Genomic DNA, 18,320 nt, shown 5'->3' with positions numbered 1-18,320 from the left:
TATCATTGCCAAAAGTGTAAAGGAAGGAACAATCTGACCTAATGTTATTGAGTAGACTTGTGTCGCCATTTTGCATGAATATGGTTTTGGGGTTAATGACTTTCCGTAAGCTGAAGTTGTTAATAATCAAATTGAAAAATTCTATAGCTGTAATGGTTCACTTTAGGTGTCAACTTGACTGGGCTAAGGGATGCTCAGATAGTTGACAAAGCAGTCTGGGTGTGTCCGTGAGGGCGCTTCTGGAAATAAGCATTTGATTCAGTAGACTAAGTCAAGATCACCATCACCAATGCGGGTGGGCATCGTCCAATCCATTGGGGGCCTCCAAACAGAACAAAAAGGAGGAAGGGCGAGCTCTCCTCTCTTCTTGAGCTGGGATGTCAAGCTCCTGGTTCCCTAGCCTTTGGACTCTGGGACTTACACAAGTAGCCCCTTGGTTCTCAGGTCTTCAGACTCAAACTGAATTGTACCACTGGCTTTCCTGGTTCTCCGACTTACAGATGGCAGATTCATGACCTCCATAACTGCATGGGTCAATTCCTTTAATAAATCTCTTCTCTTTCTCTCCTATTGGTTCTGTTCCTCTGGAGAACCCCGACTAGTACAATAACATAATTTAGTGTTTTAAAATTGTGTTGCAACCTGTGTATATGACCCCTGTGTATGTGAAAGAGAGAGAACTGAACTGAGATTTTTAAGATATATTTCTTAGTATGGTTCATGGCCAAAGATACTCAAAATCCATTGATTTTAAGAGGGTTTTGGAGGATAGAAACAATCCATTTACATTCAACAGGTCAAATGTTTCCAAACATATTATCAGGACCCAGACTACACGTCTACCATTACCGGGACATCCCAAAGCATCATTAATCACAGAACTCTATATATCCCCCTGCTTTTTTTATTTTTAAGAATTGTAATATTTGCAACGTTGTGAATCAGGACAGTTGCTTTGCTGTCCTAGTTGAAATTAAGACTTGCTGTCTCAGCATTCCTCTGCTTCAGCTGGCTACTGAGCCCATCTTTTCTTGCTGAACTGTAATTTGGGGTATGGATCAGGTGCTGCCAGAAAGCACACAACTGAAGGTGGCTGCGTTTCTCTGCTGGCAGACACAGTTCTAGAGCTCCGAGGGAGCTCTGTTTGCAGGAATATAAATTCTTAAATTATCAACCTCACCTCTAAAGTACTAAGAAAGCCTACCAAGCTTGTGAGCAAAATACATATGTGTTTTTCTATCAATAGATCAATGAGGAATTTGAGGAGAGAATAAGAAATGGCACTCTGAATGGTAACTAGTACTCGCTGTGGCCAGTGGCTGATAGTGAGTTCTCCGGAATACCAGGGTTCAAAACCCAGCTCTCCTACAAGTGACTCTGGGCCTCAGGTTTCTGGTCAGTAAAATAGGGATGGTAATAGAAATGCCTTGAGGGTCAAATGAGGTAATACAAACAATAAAGCACTTACAACAGTGCCTGACTCGTAGTAAGTGCTCAATAAACAAACAATGGTATGCAGACCTTCAGGAAATGAATAGGATAAGAATCCACTGTAAAACTGGTACATAACCAAAAAAAGGATTCCTACTGACTTTAAAAAAATAATTGGTAACATACACATAAAATTTATCATCTTAACCATTTTGAAATGCACAGTTCAGTGTCATTAAGTACATTCACACTGTTGTGGTGCCATCACCACCATCCATCCACAGAACTCTATCCATCTTGCAAAACTAAAACTCTGTACCTGTTAAGCAATAACTCCCCACCCTTTCCTCTCCCCAGCCTCTGACAACCTCAGTTCTCTTTTCTGTCTATGAATTTGCCTACTCTAGGTACCTCATATAAGTAGAATCATAAAGTATTTGTCTTTTTGTATCTGGCTTATTTCACTAGCATAATGTCCTCCATGTTGTAGCATGTGTCAGAATTTCCGTCCTTTTTAAGGTCCATTGATTGACTACTTACTTTTTATACAATTTTATAAAGCTTATATTCCATTTACAATTATTACAAAGTATTGGCTATTCCCTGTGTTGTAAAATACGTCCTTGAGCCTATCTTACACCCAATGGTTTATACCTGCCACTCCTCCCACCCCATCCACCTACTGGTAACCACTAGTTTGTTCTCTGTAGCTGTGAGTTTGCTTCTTTTTTGTTATAGTCACTAGTTTGTTGTATTTTTTAGATTCCACATATAAGTGATAGTATACAGTATCTGTCTTTCTCTGTGACTTATTTCACTTAGCATAATACCCTCCAAGTCCATCCATGTTTCTGCAAATGGCAAAATTTGTTCTTTTTTATGAAGGTCCATTGACTCTTAACCTACCAATTTTTTTAAGTTTTCAGAAATTAAAGATATAAATATGATGATGCCTCCACTCAACAGCAAAGGCAAATAACTTCTTGAAAAACTTCCTGGAGTTACCTGGAGATACCCATATCCATAGGAATGCTAATTAGAAACCAGTTTTCTTAAGAAAGGTATTATTCCTTGAGGCAGGCTGTTTACATTAATCAACATTTCTCTGATACTTGTCAGTGTTTTGTAACACTTTTTCAAGTGCCAGTTGTAGCTTGCCAGTTCTTCTGAAGTGTGGAGACTGCCAATGGGGGAAACCAGAATGGTAACTCTGTCCCCATGGGGCTTTTTCTGTCATGGTGAAAGAGTTATTTGTATCTTTTTCATTTTACATAAGCATTGCTTATGTGGATGGTGGCTAGATATATTGGACACTGTGTAAAAAGTACTGGTTTTCCTATATTTTCATATTTGCCTCCCTTTAATGCACTCAGGTTTTTCACTGGAAGTTGTGAATTTAATCTGTTCACACACAGACTGGAATCTGCTTACCATTGTCACAGAATGTTTCCTTTCAGTCAACATAATGGTGATAGGAAAAACAAAATCATGCTAAATAGCCATGATTAAAGAGAAAAAATTGATGGATGGGGCATTCCAACTGTCAACCCTCAGATTATGCCTTGTCACTTTTCACAACTTTTTGGAAAACTGTTTATTTGCACATCATAAATATGTGCCTCTGTGATTCTAGATGATCATAATATCAGCATCCAAGATTTAGTGCTATTTTCATTTCTTTACAAGATTAATATTTAAAGCTTAGTACACAGAGCAATAATCTGTTTCAGCATTATATTTCAAAATATTAAGGAAATTTCCAAATCAAACTAACAATTTATAAATTTCACTTCTGGGTTCAAGTGATGAAAAGGTCAGGAGAACAACTATTTATAATGGGAATTAAGAAACTGAAATAAAATTTATTTGCTACTACCTTTTTCTTAATACGTAAGCAGTTTTTTATTTTATGGTAGATTTTCTGGTGATTCAGAGCTTGATGGCCCACAAAACGATGCAGTAGAGGATTGCTAATGTGATGTCCTAATTTATTTAAAGATTTCCGTTTTATGTTAATTGATAACTAAGGGACATTTGAGACTGCAGAAAAAAACAAACAAAAATAAAATATCATACATAATACAAGAACTAAAAGATCCAGAGAAAAACACCAGGTAATACTTTGGGTGTTCATACAATAGCTTTAACATGATCCGGGGAAAAAAAGAAAAAGATTGCCAACTTTTTCGTACTCTTTAAAAGTAGAAACATCATAAGCCAATCTTTTTATTTATTTATTTTTTGGCTGAGTTGGGTCTTTGTTGCTGCGCGTGGGCTTTCTCTAGTTGCGGCGAGCGGGGGCTACTCTTCATTGTGGTGCGCGGGCTTCTCACTGCGGTGGCTTCTCTTGTTGCGGAGCACGGGCTCTAGGCATGCGCGCTCAGTAGTTGTGGTGCACGGGCTTAGTTGCTCTGCGGCATGTGGGATCTTCCCGGGCCAGAGCTCGAACCCACGTCCCCTGCATTGGCAGGTGGATTCTTAACCACTGCGCCACCAGGGAAGCCCATAAGCCAATCTTTCAACTACGAAGGGACTTTCCATTAACATATGAAGAAAAAGATGTAGACAATGAACCTAAAATGGCTTTCCACTTTTTATCATGAAAAATGTCAAACATACAGAAAAGTTGAAAGGATAGTAAAATGAATAGCTGCAGATTCTATCCCTAAATTCTATAACTGTAGACTTTTTGTCAAATTTGCTTTCTCTTTTTCCACACTTTTTTTCTGCAGTTGCAGACATCATTTGATGTTGCATGTATCACCATGCATCCTCTGAGAACATCCTCTGACACGACCACAATTCTCACATTAAAAAAAAAATTAGCCATAATTCCGTATTACCTAATATCCAGTCCACATTAAAACTGCCCAAGAACATCTTTTATAGTTGCTGGGGTTTTTTGAACCAGGAGCCAATAAAGATTCAGATATTGCATTTTCATCATATGTCTTTGTTTTTAGGGAACAGTCCTTCCCCAATTTTTTTTCTCCCTCTCACGACGTTGACTTTTTAAAGAGCCCAGGCCAGTCGTCTTGTGAAATGTTCCAACATTCCGTAATTATGTCACTTGACTTGTTCATCTAGGTCTAGACTTAGCATTCTAGAAGCCATGGAGGTATCTGGAATATTCACTTGCCTTCTAGCCCCTTTCTCATCTCCAGAGTTCACCTGCCTTCAACCGTGAGGAGCACCAAGCAATCAGAGATTAGCTGAACTCAGCTTTAACCCTTCAGAGAAATTGCTAGCTTCAGGAAGAAAAGTTATTTAAATAATACTGTCAAAAGCAAAGGCTTTTAAGGCCAGAGGAAAGGTGCCCCTGTTTAAGATTGGTTTCCTAGCAAGTCCAAGGCCTGCAGCAAGGTGGGTCATTGCAGAGAGTATTAAGTGGCCAGGGTTTGCTCCATTATGCGAATATGGGAAGGAGCCGTCAAAGGTGCTTCCTTTAACTACTTGTTCTTTTGTCTACCAAATGCCCTTAAGCTTCTGTTGAGCTAAATGCTAAACCTAAAGGATTAAAAAAAAAAACAAAAAAGTGTATTATCCCAACTTTTACCAGTCCACATTAACAAATTAACACGTGTGCCAAACATGGGCAAGAGATGTAAGCAGGCCTGGAAGGGGCGGTGAGATGTAGAGGAACATTTGTATCTGCACCTCTAGGATGACTTCTCAACACAGGCTATTTTGGACCTACACCTCTCTAGAAGTTCAGACTTGCATAAACAAAATTCGCCCCGGCTGAGGTGGTGTTCTTCCGCAGGCCAAGTGTTTTTAAAAACATGATTGGCCAGCTAAGAAGTTTATCCGCCTGGTGCCTCAAATTCTCAGTTTATTTGAATACCGTGTGAACGGCTAATCTCCGACAAGTTTTGGGGCTTCAACAAGGTAAACAAGTGGGTGGGCTGTGAAAGTAAACACTGCATTTCCTCCCAGTCTCATCCTCGTCTCCAAAATTACGCGCCCTCACTCCTTTCGCGAGCCCCAGCCTCCCCCTTCCAAAGCTTGGTCTCTTGTACCCTGTAAAAGTACTGAAATTGCAAAGGAGACATTTTCAATTATAAGTACTACAGTAATGAATTCAAGTACACTCGTTTATCATAAAGGGCTTTCCCATCTGTCTCTAAAGTATACTTTAAAAGGCTGTGTATTTGATAACATTAGCACCAAGCATCTTCGACATGTTAATGTTCAGCGTTTTAGATGTTCGCTCCCTCAACCCCCAAAGACAGCATGGTGGTGGTTCCAGAAAGAGCACATTTATCTCTGGGTTTGGAGTGCCTGTGTGGTCTCTTCCTAATTTATTTGCACTCCAGTCCTCAGGGATAGCATCGCAATCCCCCTAGGCAAAAAGAGATTAGGGAACTGGGCTGTCTGCTTCTCCCCACCCTGACAGAGAAAGGAAAACAACTTCCCCAAGTCCCACAAGTTCTCTGGCCACTGTACAAATTGTTCTTGAGCATGGAGGGTTTCCAAAAGCCCTAATTAGCAACTCCCAGCAAACATTTCTTTGCATTAGCTAATGATCCGGCTACACTTGTAAGCAAACAGAACCAACATATCTAATCAATGCTGAAAAACCAACCAAATGCCTATTAAACATCTGGATGTAATTTTCTAGTTAGAACAAAATGAAAACATATGCAGGTTCCTTTGATCTGCGTCTTAACAAAGAAATTGTTGATAAAAAAAGCATACTGGTCAGTCAATGTGTCATTTTCATAAAGTCTGCTCGTTTCTCTTCAAATGCTCCCCGTTTAATTTAGTTGGTTTCCTGCAATCTCTAATTTTACCATATTGTGTGAAACCGCAAGAGATTCTTTGGATGTGATTTTATTTGAGGTTTTACTGCTGCATGGATCTGCTACTGACTTTTTTTTTTTCTTTCTTCTCTGCTTTCTCCCCTCCATCCACCATGCCCATCCTGCCCTTTTCTTTGGTAAAGTGGTGAGGGGAAAAAAGGTTTTAAAGCAATGCTCGGAAGATTTCTTCTGGACCCTACATTCTTAGGTTTAAGAACACTTCCAGTTAAAAAAAAACAAGTCAAATGAGGAAATGTATAACAGCTGAAAGGAAGAGAAAATGACAAAAGTGATCTTTTAAAAATGTGCATAATTATTATTTATTTCAAATACAACAGTAATAGATTTAAAAGATGCATAATTTCTATGACCAGCATTCATAATTTTTCCCATTGTGTCTAGTACCTATACTATAGATAGGACCTAGTTTTTGTAATCACTTATACTATTGGTGAGTTGAAAATCTGATAACTCAGCAACGAATGGAAATATACTCATATATGCATCAATGATAAAATAAATAATCTGGCAATCTTTTTGTTTCTTTTGCAGAGGATAAAGAGGGAACTTTTTTCAGAGACAATTTCCTATGGACAAGGGGTACTTAACATTATTTCATGTAAAAAACATCATCAACACATGAATATGTTAAAGGTAAAGAAGATTGTGGTTAACAGACTTTAAACAGCAGACCAAAATTATAGATTTCGTGAGTAGGACTATTTTCCTTTAAAAAGGCTGTAGGCAATCTGCACATATATTATTTATTTAAAACATAAGATTAAAGCTACTTGATTGTTTAAACACCATCATTTGTAATGCAGTTTGATGAGAGTTTTGTAGTATAATTATTACAGCATGACAATCACATAGAAAACATGACCTTGAAAAAGGGCCCAGCCTCCTCTCTTAAGGAGGATGTGCTGTAAGAGAAAGAAGCCATCAAAAACCGACCATCTTCATGCAAACAATTAAAGGCCTTCCAATTTTCAAATCAGTACTCTTTCTTTTCTCCAGATACTACATCATAAGGAAATCAGAAAGCCTGGTGATTCAAACTCTACTGGTAAAGAAGCACTAGTTAAAAGAGAATTTCTAATTTTTACCCTTGGCAAACTAGGAAATACGGTGAGTAGACATGTTTGCTGTGAACAGTTATATTAGAGAACATTTAAAAACAATGTGTTAGAACTGATTTTGAAGGAGATGCGGAGGGGAGAGAAAAAGAAGTAGCAACAGTTTTGTTCCTGTTCTAACTTCTCTACTTAAAGTTCAGTACCAGCGTGTGCCAGTAAATTAAAGTAAAGCTTGGGTAAGCCAGAGAAAAGTCTCAGTTGCCCTAGTTGTCCCAGCATGCACAGGCATATTTGTGGCATCTAAGCACTTTCTACACAATCCCGGAGCTGGTTATGGGATGAACCAACCACAGACTGGTATAGGTGGCCCATTCACTACATGATTTCAAGGCACACAGGTTGCCAACGGGCAAAGCTTAGCTGCTCATGGCAGTATGATTCAGAAAGTTCTGTATGTGGGGCAAGCCTGCTCTCATCATCACCAAGTTTAACCAAGAAAAGGGGCAGTGCTTCCTTCCTATTCATTTCCCATGTCAGCAAAATGAATAACAGAACCCCTCCCTTACCCCACTTAATGAGCCACAATGCTGAACTTGTTTGAGAATTACTATGGTGTTGTACAGACTGGCTAAAATCACTCCTTTAATTTTTCATTTATATTGATATTTGGGATTGATCCAATTATAGACAAATCAATATCATACATATTTAAGAACTCCACCAGTGAAATGTATTATCTAAAATGATTCTTTTAATATTTCAAGAAAAAGATCGCTGTAAAAGCAAATCTTCGAATAAATTGTATTTCTGTTTAAATAAATGCGTTTCCCTAACTCTCTTGAAAGTAAAATAATGGTAACACGGAGGCCATTAACACCAAAACCTTAAGTATGTTCCAACATAAGATGAATGCTTGTCAAAGATGTGTCTTTCTCATGGAAGAATTCACCACCATTTGGCTAAAGCAGCATTATTCACGTACCAATCATGTGGAAATAGCTCAACTGAACTGCTCTCTAAACTCAAGCATAAAAGCGGCAATATTGAAGGTTTTCTGTGGGATGTACTTAGAAAAACAGACAAAAACTGGAGATTGACGCAGTATGCCCTGTTTATTTAAAATCTCAAAATCCTTTTAAAGTCAAGTTCCACCTCATAAGAATTTTTTCCACGTCCTTTACCCAACGCTTCCCATCTAGCTCCTTACACATTTCTGCCGGGGGTGGGTGGGTACCACGCGAACTACGGGGATGGGGTGGGCAGGACAGGTTTTTCAGGTCTCAATGCTGTTTATCCCATTGTCTCCCTTTGTTTCCAGTAATTGGAAACAGACTCGTGGTCATGTTGCTGAGAGGCCCCCAAAACTCTCAGCAGCCCTCTACTTCCCAACACAACGAAATCAGGACTATCAAGAGAGATTCCGTGCCGCGGGCAAAACAACGCATCTGTGACTGGGACGCGTGTGCCCTACCCTGGCAGCACCGCGGGTATCCTTCCCGCCAAACCAAGTCAGGCCAATCTTTTCGCAAAGTGGTTTGAAATACTCCAATAAAAACCAATTCCTACCACCTTCGGTGCAAAAGGGGGCGTGGGCATCAAAAGCCTAGTCTTAAGGCGCTGGTGTACGTACGCCAGCCAATGCGTTGCCCATTTATGCATTTTCCACGAAGTGCACAGTCCACTCCTCGTGAGTCCGCGAAAAGGCAGCTCAAGGAAAAACAACCCTCAGAGAAATTTTTGAATGTGACCTCACTTTCAAGAGTAGCATCAAACAAGGGCCCAGCTTCGAAAGACGCGTTTGGCTCGAACCAACAAAAAGCACCCATTCTCCCTCATTAGAAACTACGCGGTTAGTCTCTGAGTTACTTTCACTGAGATCTGAGGATTTTCGTTAAAGGGAAAGTGAACAAGTGGCAGGATTTTTGCACACTCGAGTCCCCAGGTTCCGCGGCTGCACACTCGCGGGTCCCTCCCGCTCGCGCGCTCCCGCGCGCTCCCTCTGCTGCCCCACGTTACTTTGATTGACAGCCCGGCCCCGCCGCTCTCCTTCCCACCGACCTTCCCATCTACAGTGCCAATCTCCGCGTCTCGCCGCTTCCCATTGGCTGGTTTCGGCGTCCCGCGGCTCCTCCAGGAACAGTTCCTCACCGAGCCCGGGAGGACGCGGCTGGCGGAGGAGGGGTGGGGGTGGATGGGAGGGGAGACGGGGGAGATGGCGGAGATGGAAGCGAGCGGGGTGGAAGAGAGGGGGGCAGGGGGAGACAGCCCGTTCGGTGCCGCGCTGCCATAGGCTCTGAGGAGGCGTTGCGTCAGCACCCCACGTTGGGCGCGGCGCACGCGATTGGCTGACGCGGGCCTTCCCGCTCCCCCCTCCACCCGAGCGGGCCCACGTCCCCCGCCTGCTCAGCGCTCGCGCCCCCCGCCCGCGCGGGGCTGGGCGGGGCCGGCGCTGGTTAGCTCCGGAGTGTGAAACCGCGTGTTAATGTAACCGGCGCGAGAGGCGCGGGCGGCGGCGGCGGGAGCGGCGGCTGCAGGAGCAGCAGCGGCGGCGGCGGCGGCGGGTACCCTGTGCCCCGCGTCCCCGAGGCAGCCGACTGCGCCACCCCCACCCTCGCACGGCCGGGCGGGACCCGCGCCACCAACCCGGACCTCCGGTGGCCCTCGGCGACTTAACCCCCGCCGCGAATACTCCGGACTCGCCCGCGGAGTTTGCCCGCCGGGGAGGGAGGTCGAGCGGTGGAGAGCACTCTTGGGCTTTTCCCCACCATCTCTTGGATGTCGTTCCCCGGGTCGTGAGAGAACTTTGCAGCGGGCTGGAGCGCCCTTTGCGAGAGGCGGACGAAGAGAAGGAAAGAAAGGGGGTCGACAGAGAGGCTCGGAGGAAAGGTCCGGAGCGGTCGCGCCGGCCGTGCAGGACGAGTGCGCGCGGGCCGCGGCGCCCGGATGCGCCCAAGGCTCGAGGAGCAGTGAGCGGCTGCGGGACTGCCCTCCGCGGAGTAGCCCCGTCGGGCCAGGAGGGTTTGTGCAACCGCGGAGAACACCGAGAGCCGGCCGCACTGGGCGTGCCAAGCCGCCTCCCGGCGCGCCCTCCTCACTTTCTCCGCCTCATCGTCATCCCGCGCTCCTCGGCTCGGGTTAAGGCTGCGGAGTGCCGGGCGCGGAGCCTCCGCTGCGGCCGGGACCTCGCACCCCGCCGCCTCCAGGGAGCCCGCGGGTGCCTGGTTGTGGGCGCTGCCCGGACCCGCGGGGATCAGCCCTGTACATCGTCAGGTTTGTTTGTGTGGGGTTAGCCCGGAGCGCCGCGCCACCTGCACCTCGCCGGCGGCCGGCGCCGCGGGGAAAACCCGGAAAAGAGGCGGACCCGGAGAAAAGCAAAGGAGAGCAGCCCGCCTGGATTTGTTTGCCCGGGACGGGTGCGGCGCACGCGGATCGCCGAGGGGAGCGCGGCGGGAGTCACCGCGCCCCCACCTCCCAGCACGGGCGGCCAAGGCCCGCGGATTGGAGCGTAGCCCCTGCGCCCTCTTCCCGAGTGCCGGCGGCGCCCCGCAGGTTTTTGGTGCAGCCGGGCCCGGGGTGCCCCGTGATGTGGCCCTGAGCGCGGGAGCCCGCATCGGCGGGAGCAGGAGCGGCCCGGCGCCGAGTGGCCTGTGCGCCCCGCCAAGCGCGCCTGCGTGCGTGGCCAGCGCGCTACCCGCTTCTGCCTGGCTTCCCGGCTTAATTTTCCTCGGCGAGATTAAAGTTGGAAATTGAGCGGAGAATTGAGTTGCCCGGGAACAGAGCCGCGGCCGCCGCCAGAGCGATGTTCCCGCAGAGCCGGCACCCGGTGAGGCGCGGTCGGGTGGCTGAGTAGGGAGCAGGGTAGTGGGGGGTGGTGGGCGCTATTGCTGCGGGTTGAGGAGGTGGGTGGCTGCTGCATTCTGGCCGAGACCGTGGCCTCTAGGAGTGCTAGGCTTGGGAGGTCCCGGGCCCTCCCCTCCTGTGGTGGGGAGTGGACTGAAACTCTCAATTTATCCCCTTTGCTCTGGGCTTCTTCTTACTTGACGTCTAGACTGGGCGGGCGGGGCGCTCGGGGAGACTAGGGTTTCTCCGGCCATATCCTCTCCCTTCCCCGAGGCGGGTAGGGCGCCCCCCCCTTTGTTTCTCGTGTCGCCTATTTACATGTCAATGCGGCCCCCGTTCCGGCGCGCCTGGAGGTGGCCCCGGCGACACTGGAAATGGGGAGCATAAGGGGGTTTTCTCCTCTGGTGCCCGGGGTCATTATCACCCTGGTGAGGGAGAGGGCGGCGGTGTCGACGACAATCTGGCCAGGTCCTCCCCGGCCGCCGCCGGGGAGCCCCTGTCCCTTCAGCCAGGTGACCCGGGCGCGCTTACCGGGACCCGCCCTGGAGGCTGGAAGAGGCTGCAAGCCTCTTTAGAAGCTTCGGATCTGGGAGGGTCCACCTTCCCTCTCCCCAAAGTGAAGCGCAAACTCGAGTTTGGGGCTCCGTTTTCCGCCACTTCTAACTTTATTTTTTGTTTATGTCCCACCCACTCTTTCGTTCTCTCACTGACTTCTCTATCCAACCGCCCTCATACCCGTCCCTCGGTCCCCCTCGCTGGGCGTCCCTAGACGCCGCACCAGGCTGCAGGCCAGCCCTTCAAGTTCACTATCCCGGAGTCCCTGGACCGGATTAAGGAGGAATTTCAGTTCCTGCAGGCGCAGTATCACAGGTGCGTGTCCGGCCGCGCCCGGTGAGTGGTCGCCCCGGCAGCTCCGTGCCCCTGGTGGCGGCGGCGGCTGTACTTAGTACTTGCGTCCAGGCGGTGGCGTGTGGAGTCGCAGTTAAGACCTGTCATTCACGTTACCCCCTTTCCCGGCTCTTCCCGGGCCGCCTCTTCTCTTGTCTCCACCTCCTCCCATTGTTTCCCTTTTGCCCGTTTGCTGCTGTTCCAGGGAGCCTTTTTTCGTGTATTTAGGAGTTGCATGAGAACTGTCAATATTTGCACTTCATTTATTTATTTTGCAACAGGCTGAGCTGAAACCTTGGTTCAGTCGATGCCCCAGCTCAGGAGTACAGGTTCAGGGAGGCGAAGCGGGTGTTGAAATCACTGTTGGCCATACTAGAATTGAGTTCTTTGAGGCAAAGTCCATTATGGGAGGGTAGATGCTTTCAGCTGTGCCCATCATTAGCGGTGGTGAGGGGGGTGGGGTGGATGTGTGTAGGGGGAAGCTCACCTGCTTTGGCTTCATTCTGGATTGGTTTGGGTAGGACAGGGCTTGGAGTCACATTTATAGCCATCTCAGCTTTAGTGTCTTCATCTAATGAGAGCTGCTTCAGAAAATTTATAAATGTAAACTATTTGTAAAGCACCCTGTCCATAGTGGACTTTATAGAAATGTTAGTTTCTTCCCCTGTTTCTATTAAGTTTTAGCTGATTAGAGCTAAGAAATAACTGTGTAATGACAGTTTTTATTTTTGTCACACTTGAGAAACACACAGATGCTTGGGTGTGAATATTCTTATTTTGCAGAGGCTTTGTGATTATTGGCCTTTTGTCTACTTGAAGATAATAATCTCTAGAGCTTGAAGCATACCTGCCTACACTATGTTTACCAAGCAGGGAAGACTTCAACCTACTTAATTGCAGAAGCTATGTAACATGTTTTGGCAGGGAATTAAAAAACAAAGGTTTTAAAAGGGACCAACAATTGTAGAAGTAACTTTACAGGTACAGTTTTCAAACCTAGAGACTATTTGAGTTGGCAGAGATGGCCTATGCCTGAGACTGAAGGTTGTGCAAAGGCCAGGTTTTGGTGAAGTCCAGGGAAGCAAACAAACTCTGATGCAGGGAAGCAAGTACGAGTGAACAGATGACCATGAGGAGAAATCAGTCTTCTGAGTAGATCAGAGGTTTTGACAGATTTTTTTCATTCTTGGCATGAGACCAGGTCTGCACCAAGAAGAAAAAGAATAGTTGCTGAGTGGATACCTTGTACTGTTCACCTTATTCCTTTTTTCCCTATTAAATGCAAGGACAAAGCTTTTGGGTGTTTACCTAGATAGTTTATGGTTTTTCCAAATTGGTCTGTGTTTTTACTTGAAGTGCAAATATGTGAGGCAGATGTTAAAACTAGTGACATAATGTTTACATTAAGTTGCCTGTTTTGTTTTCGTAGCCTTAAATTGGAATGTGAGAAACTGGCAAGTGAAAAGACAGAAATGCAGAGGCACTATGTGATGGTAGGTATCAAAGATTAGGCTTTTTTCCTTTTCATGTAATACTAACAAATATGGGTTCTCGGCATTACAAAATGTGAGTTAATGAAATGCTTGGTTCTTTTTTTCTTTTTACAGTATTATGAAATGTCATATGGATTAAACATAGAAATGCATAAACAGGTAAGCTTTAGCAAAATCTCAAGTTGAAATGAGAAGTAAGTCATGATTTTATTATACTGGCTTTGTCCTCAGGAGTGGGGGGGATTTATATGCCATTTTTCAGCCTTGGTTTCCCTTCCTGCAAATTGGTGGCAGTATTCTGCAGCAGGAGCTGCTTCTTGACAATTATAGAATGTTTAAGTTACTAGGTGAGAGGTACTTTGGAAGTGTAAACTAGCCTGTTTATAGGCAGGTAGGAATTGAGGCTCTGACTTGACTTTTCTGCCTGGATACATTTATTTTCCTCTTGAAAGATCTGTGTATCCTGTAGAGTTCTGAAGTTCATAATAGCTAATGTTTTTATGCTGATTTGGTAAGAAGTGTGAATCTCTGTGGGAAAGAAGGGTATTCGGGAGTGTCTTTATTCAGGTTAAACAAGTTATATGACTAACTATGGAGTTCTCCCTATGCTTTGGGGCTACATAAAGCGACACTCAGGATCAGTGGCTTATTAGCAAACATCTCTTTGAAAAATGTCTCAGTTGATGCAGGTTTGGAGGTGAAAAAAGCATCCTTTTATGACCACAGCATATGTCAGTCCTAGTGGTTTTAAAAGCATGAAAAGATTAGTGACTGGAAAGCTCGAGCTATGACTATGAGTTTGCAAGTTCCCATAAAATTCACACTTATGGCTACTATAATGGTGTATAAAAAGAGTATTGAGCTGGAACAAGGCACTAAGGATCTCATAAGAGAAGAAAAGCTAAATGATTGCTCAGCCCAAAGGACCCTCGATTGAGTAGTCATTGTCTGCCAAAGAAAGCATTAATGGCAGGGTGTAAGTATTTTGGAGATATGCTGACATTCACTTTTTCATCAAGACTCTGGTACAATAAGTCTTTTAGAAATCGATTGCCTCTTAAAAAATTATCATCAGATGAAGTTGCACAGTTGGACACATTTCAAAGTGCAACAATACAATTCTTACTTGATGTATATGTGCTATTTCATCTCAAACCCTTGTTTCATTAAATTAAAGAGCTTGGCTGACCGGCTGGGGCACGGTGGAGAAATTGATTAGTTCAGCCTTCAGATCTTCCTTATATTCAAAGACTTTCATTAAGCAAGTGTGTTTCAGAGTTGAATTCTGCTTTTGTAACTCTGCACTCTTTGATTTTTAATTCATCATAGATTTCATAATGTTAATTTATCGTCATGTACCTTAGATCTGTTCTCAGTTATATGTTTGGAAGGAGATAGTTAAGTTCAGGGCCTTTCATTAACAATGTAATTGGGCCTTTAAAAGTGCTGATTTTATTCTGATCTGCAAAGTTGGTAGCCTAGTTTATGTTGGGTTTGTGCCTTTGTTTCTGTGTGTGTAAATGGCTAGTGCCTGACTGAGGCAATTGTAACTTGTTGATAGTAATTAAGCTAGAAGATACATGGTGATTTAAATTAATTACGCAAATAGACTTGGTCGAGGAGTTCTAACCTGCCACTTTTTTTTTTTAAGTTACCCTAAAGGCACATTTTTTTTCCCCAACAAATATTCTGGAAGGGTAAGAGGAGATTGAGCTTTCTCTTAAACTCATAAACTCAAAGGATTTAACAACCTCACCGACTTCATACAAGGGAATGCCACCTCTATGTGATGTATGCTGGTGCTGGATTTATTGGGGGAGCTACAGGAGGTGTGAAATTCTTCTGGGTTTTTGTAGGTTGCTTGGTGGAGTGACCTCTTCTTTATCGCATAGGAAGAAGGAAGAAGGGAAGATGAGGGTCAGGAACCCCGTGGTGTGAAAATAGTTTTCAAATGAGTTTCTGTACTCCATCGGGCATTTGTGGGTATATATTGTCTGTCCATGAGCCAGTGTGCATTAATAATATGCTTAGTAATTTGAAAGATGTGAAAAGCTGAGAGACGCTGTGTTCTTCATAGTAGGATATTAAGCCCCCTGAAATTTAGTTTATATTGTAAATGCTGACAGACCCTTAACTAGAGTGGTATGCAGAACAGTGCTGTAATTCAGTTTAAAGTGGCCTTACATTTGAAAAACATCCTTCTGAATGTCACACGTTAATAATAAGTTCTGAGGAGGCATTTGGTGCAGCTAGTAATCATAATTCTTATTAAAACTGGTGACGTCTGGCCCCCAGGGTGTAGCCAGGCTCAAATTGATGCTTTTTGCCGCCTGATCACCAGCATGGCCTAAGTGCTCATTATATTGTAGAGAGGGCCTTTGGAGCTCTCATTAGATTTGACAGGAATTCTCTCTAGGGGGAAACTGGGCATTAGTGAGACTCCTGACAGGCTGAAATTAGTCCTGCTTTATGGCTTATAACCAAATGCTAGCAAGGCATCATCAGGGGACAGAAAAAATTGTCATTTCTGACAACATCTTTGTTACTGAAAAAAAATGCAGTGATGGGGAAACTTGCCGCGGAGAGAGCTTTAATGTTGTTAAGATTTGTCTCCAGTGTGATGACCGCTCTCCTCCCCACCTTTCAGCGGCTTTGTTGGAGGAGTGAGTTTGAGAGGTTTCAGTGTCAAATCTCACCACCGACTTTTCCGTGTGGAAGTTTTAAAGTGGAAGTGCGTCCAAATCAAGAATGGTATAATTGTGGTTTCCTTACTTGGTTTGGTGCCCGCAGTCTGTGTTTATGTTGTGTCAACACTTCCTGATAAGCCTTCCCCTCACTTTCTCTGCTTCTATTTGTGGCTGGTTACCGAAAAGTCAACGAGATCAGGATGGTCATGGATATTTAAATCTTTAATTGCAGCATGAAGACAAAAATATTTTTCCTTTGAGCCTTTTATAGATTCCTGCCTGTCCTCTTTTCAGGTAGGTCATGTAAACTCTAGATATTTCTATACAGAGAGGTGGAGACTTTTCATGAAAGATGGAGCAATTCTGATACCACCAGTGTTAGGGTACATGAAAAAGTAGCAGGTTAACGTGAGTCTAATTGTGTTTGAGGGCTGTGCCTAGAGTGTTTGGCAGTGTGATATTTAAAGTTTTTTTTTCTGTCATGTGGAGTGGTATTACCTCCTTTGGTATTTTGCGGAATAAGATGCACTCGAAGTACTTATATAAGCCTGATTTATCCCACTTGTATACCTGTTCAGCACACTGATGAAGCCGTGCCGTAAGTTGTCATTGGTGGCATGAATTTGTACAGCACTTAGTTTTCCAAAGCGATTTGCCTCGTCCTGTGAAGTAGATTGGGTGGTAGGTGTTAGGTTGGGTAGGTGTTTTGCTCTGCCTGCAACTTTGGGTGCGTGCTCAGAGTCTGGGACTTGTCAGGGCCAAGCATCTGTTGAAGCTTGAGTTGGGCTCACCTGGTTCCCAGTTCAACGCTTCTTCCCTGTCTCCCTCCTCCCCCACTGCCATTGGCGCATGAGGCCAGTGGTGGAATCACCCTTGGGCCTGTGCTTAGCGACCCAAGTCTACCCCACTGCGTGCCTGTTCTCAATGTTTGTCTGTTTTTTTTTGCATTTTGATTTATTTTATTTATTATTAATTAATTAATTAATTTATTTTTGGCTGTGTTGGGTCTTTGTTTCTGTGCGAGGGCTTTCTCTAGTTGTGGCAAGTGGGGGCCACTCTTCATCGCAGTGCGCGGGCCTCTCACCATCGCGGCCTCTCTTGTTGCGGAGCACAGGCTCCAGATGCGCAGGCTCAGTAGTTGTGGCTCACGGGCCTAGTTGCTCCGTGGCATGTGGGATCTTCCCAGACCAGGGCTCGAACCCGTGTCCCCTGCATTAGCGGGCAGATTCTCAACCACTGCGCCACCAGGGAAGCCCCTGTTTGTCTGTTTTGATCAACTTCATCATTTGCGAGACACCTTGGGGTGAGCCTCATGTTCTAAAAATTAGGAAAATCAGCAGTACTGACTGGTCTGTGGGGACCGCAGCTGTGGGTAGGTAGAAAGTTGTAACCAACTGAGCAGTACTGTCCGCAGGTTAAAATGGGTCGAAGAACCAAAGAAAATTTGAAACGTGTTATCCGGGCTCTGGTTGAGCCCCAGCGATGCAGTGAGTTTGATCATTCACTTTGCCTCTCTGTGCCTGTGTTCTTCTGAAGGCAGGCAGTGAGTGCTTAGGGCTCTCCAGGGTGGTAGAAGAATTTAAAAATAAATGAAAGGACTAGCTCTGAAAGGAAAGTATTCTGCAATCCTGATTGTGGGGTGGGGAAGGAGAGGAGAAAGAGAAAAAAAAACCAGACGAGAGCTGAACATTTCCAAACTCTGTGTGATAGTTCAGCAAGCACAGTGTCTCAGACCATATAAATTTTGGAGTGAAACTGCTTTCACAGTTTTGATGTGTGCTTTAAAGTTTCTCTTTAGAAAGAAATTGTTCTTTAGTAGTGTTTTAAAAGTGTTAAGGTGGAACTGTTAGGGATTCACCTGTGGGTTAATTCCTTAGATGTGACTCTTACTGTTTGTACGTTTTACCTTTCTTCCTGTTTTTAAATCATTGGGTTTTCAGTCTACAGTTTCTCATTTTGAGATTTTTTTTTTTTAAGTCAGTATCTCAGAATGGGACTGGCCAGCTGGAGTATAGGAACTTAAGAGTTAAGCTCTACCTTGTAATACAAAGAAGGTAGCTGTCTTCAAGGTTGGAGTGGTCCCCCACTTGATTTCATTAGCCA

At 44.8% G+C, this 18,320-nt stretch overlaps 2 protein-coding genes across 7 annotated transcripts in view; one reads left to right on the top strand and one right to left on the bottom strand.

Annotated features, from left to right (window-relative positions):
• LOC118896380 (spermatogenesis-associated protein 31D4-like) overlaps window positions 1-9,487 on the bottom strand; it is a 210,364-nt gene extending 200,877 nt beyond the window's left edge. Inside the window, exon 1 of the mRNA XM_036854155.1 lies at window positions 9,368-9,487. The gene's annotated coding sequence lies outside the window, so the exon portion shown is untranslated. The remainder of the gene's footprint in view (window positions 1-9,367) is intronic.
• A 1,505-nt stretch (window positions 9,488-10,992) lies between these two features.
• TLE1 (TLE family member 1, transcriptional corepressor) overlaps window positions 10,993-18,320 on the top strand; it is an 87,672-nt gene continuing 80,344 nt past the window's right edge. For all 6 annotated transcript variants that reach the window (XM_036854557.1, XM_036854556.1, XM_036854555.1 and 3 more), the window contains exons 1-4: window positions 10,993-11,132; window positions 11,919-12,019; window positions 13,467-13,530; window positions 13,645-13,689. In XM_036854557.1, coding sequence (XP_036710452.1) covers window positions 11,109-11,132; window positions 11,919-12,019; window positions 13,467-13,530; window positions 13,645-13,689 — 234 coding nt within the window. In that variant the 5' untranslated portion in view covers window positions 10,993-11,108. The remainder of the gene's footprint in view (window positions 11,133-11,918; window positions 12,020-13,466; window positions 13,531-13,644; window positions 13,690-18,320) is intronic.

Source organism: Balaenoptera musculus, chromosome 6 (genome assembly GCF_009873245.2).
Source record: "Balaenoptera musculus isolate JJ_BM4_2016_0621 chromosome 6, mBalMus1.pri.v3, whole genome shotgun sequence".
In the NCBI taxonomy this organism is placed as follows: Eukaryota; Metazoa; Chordata; class Mammalia; order Artiodactyla; family Balaenopteridae; genus Balaenoptera; species Balaenoptera musculus.
Note: the sequence above shows the minus strand (reverse complement) of the source record. Positions and strands in the feature narration are given on the sequence as shown.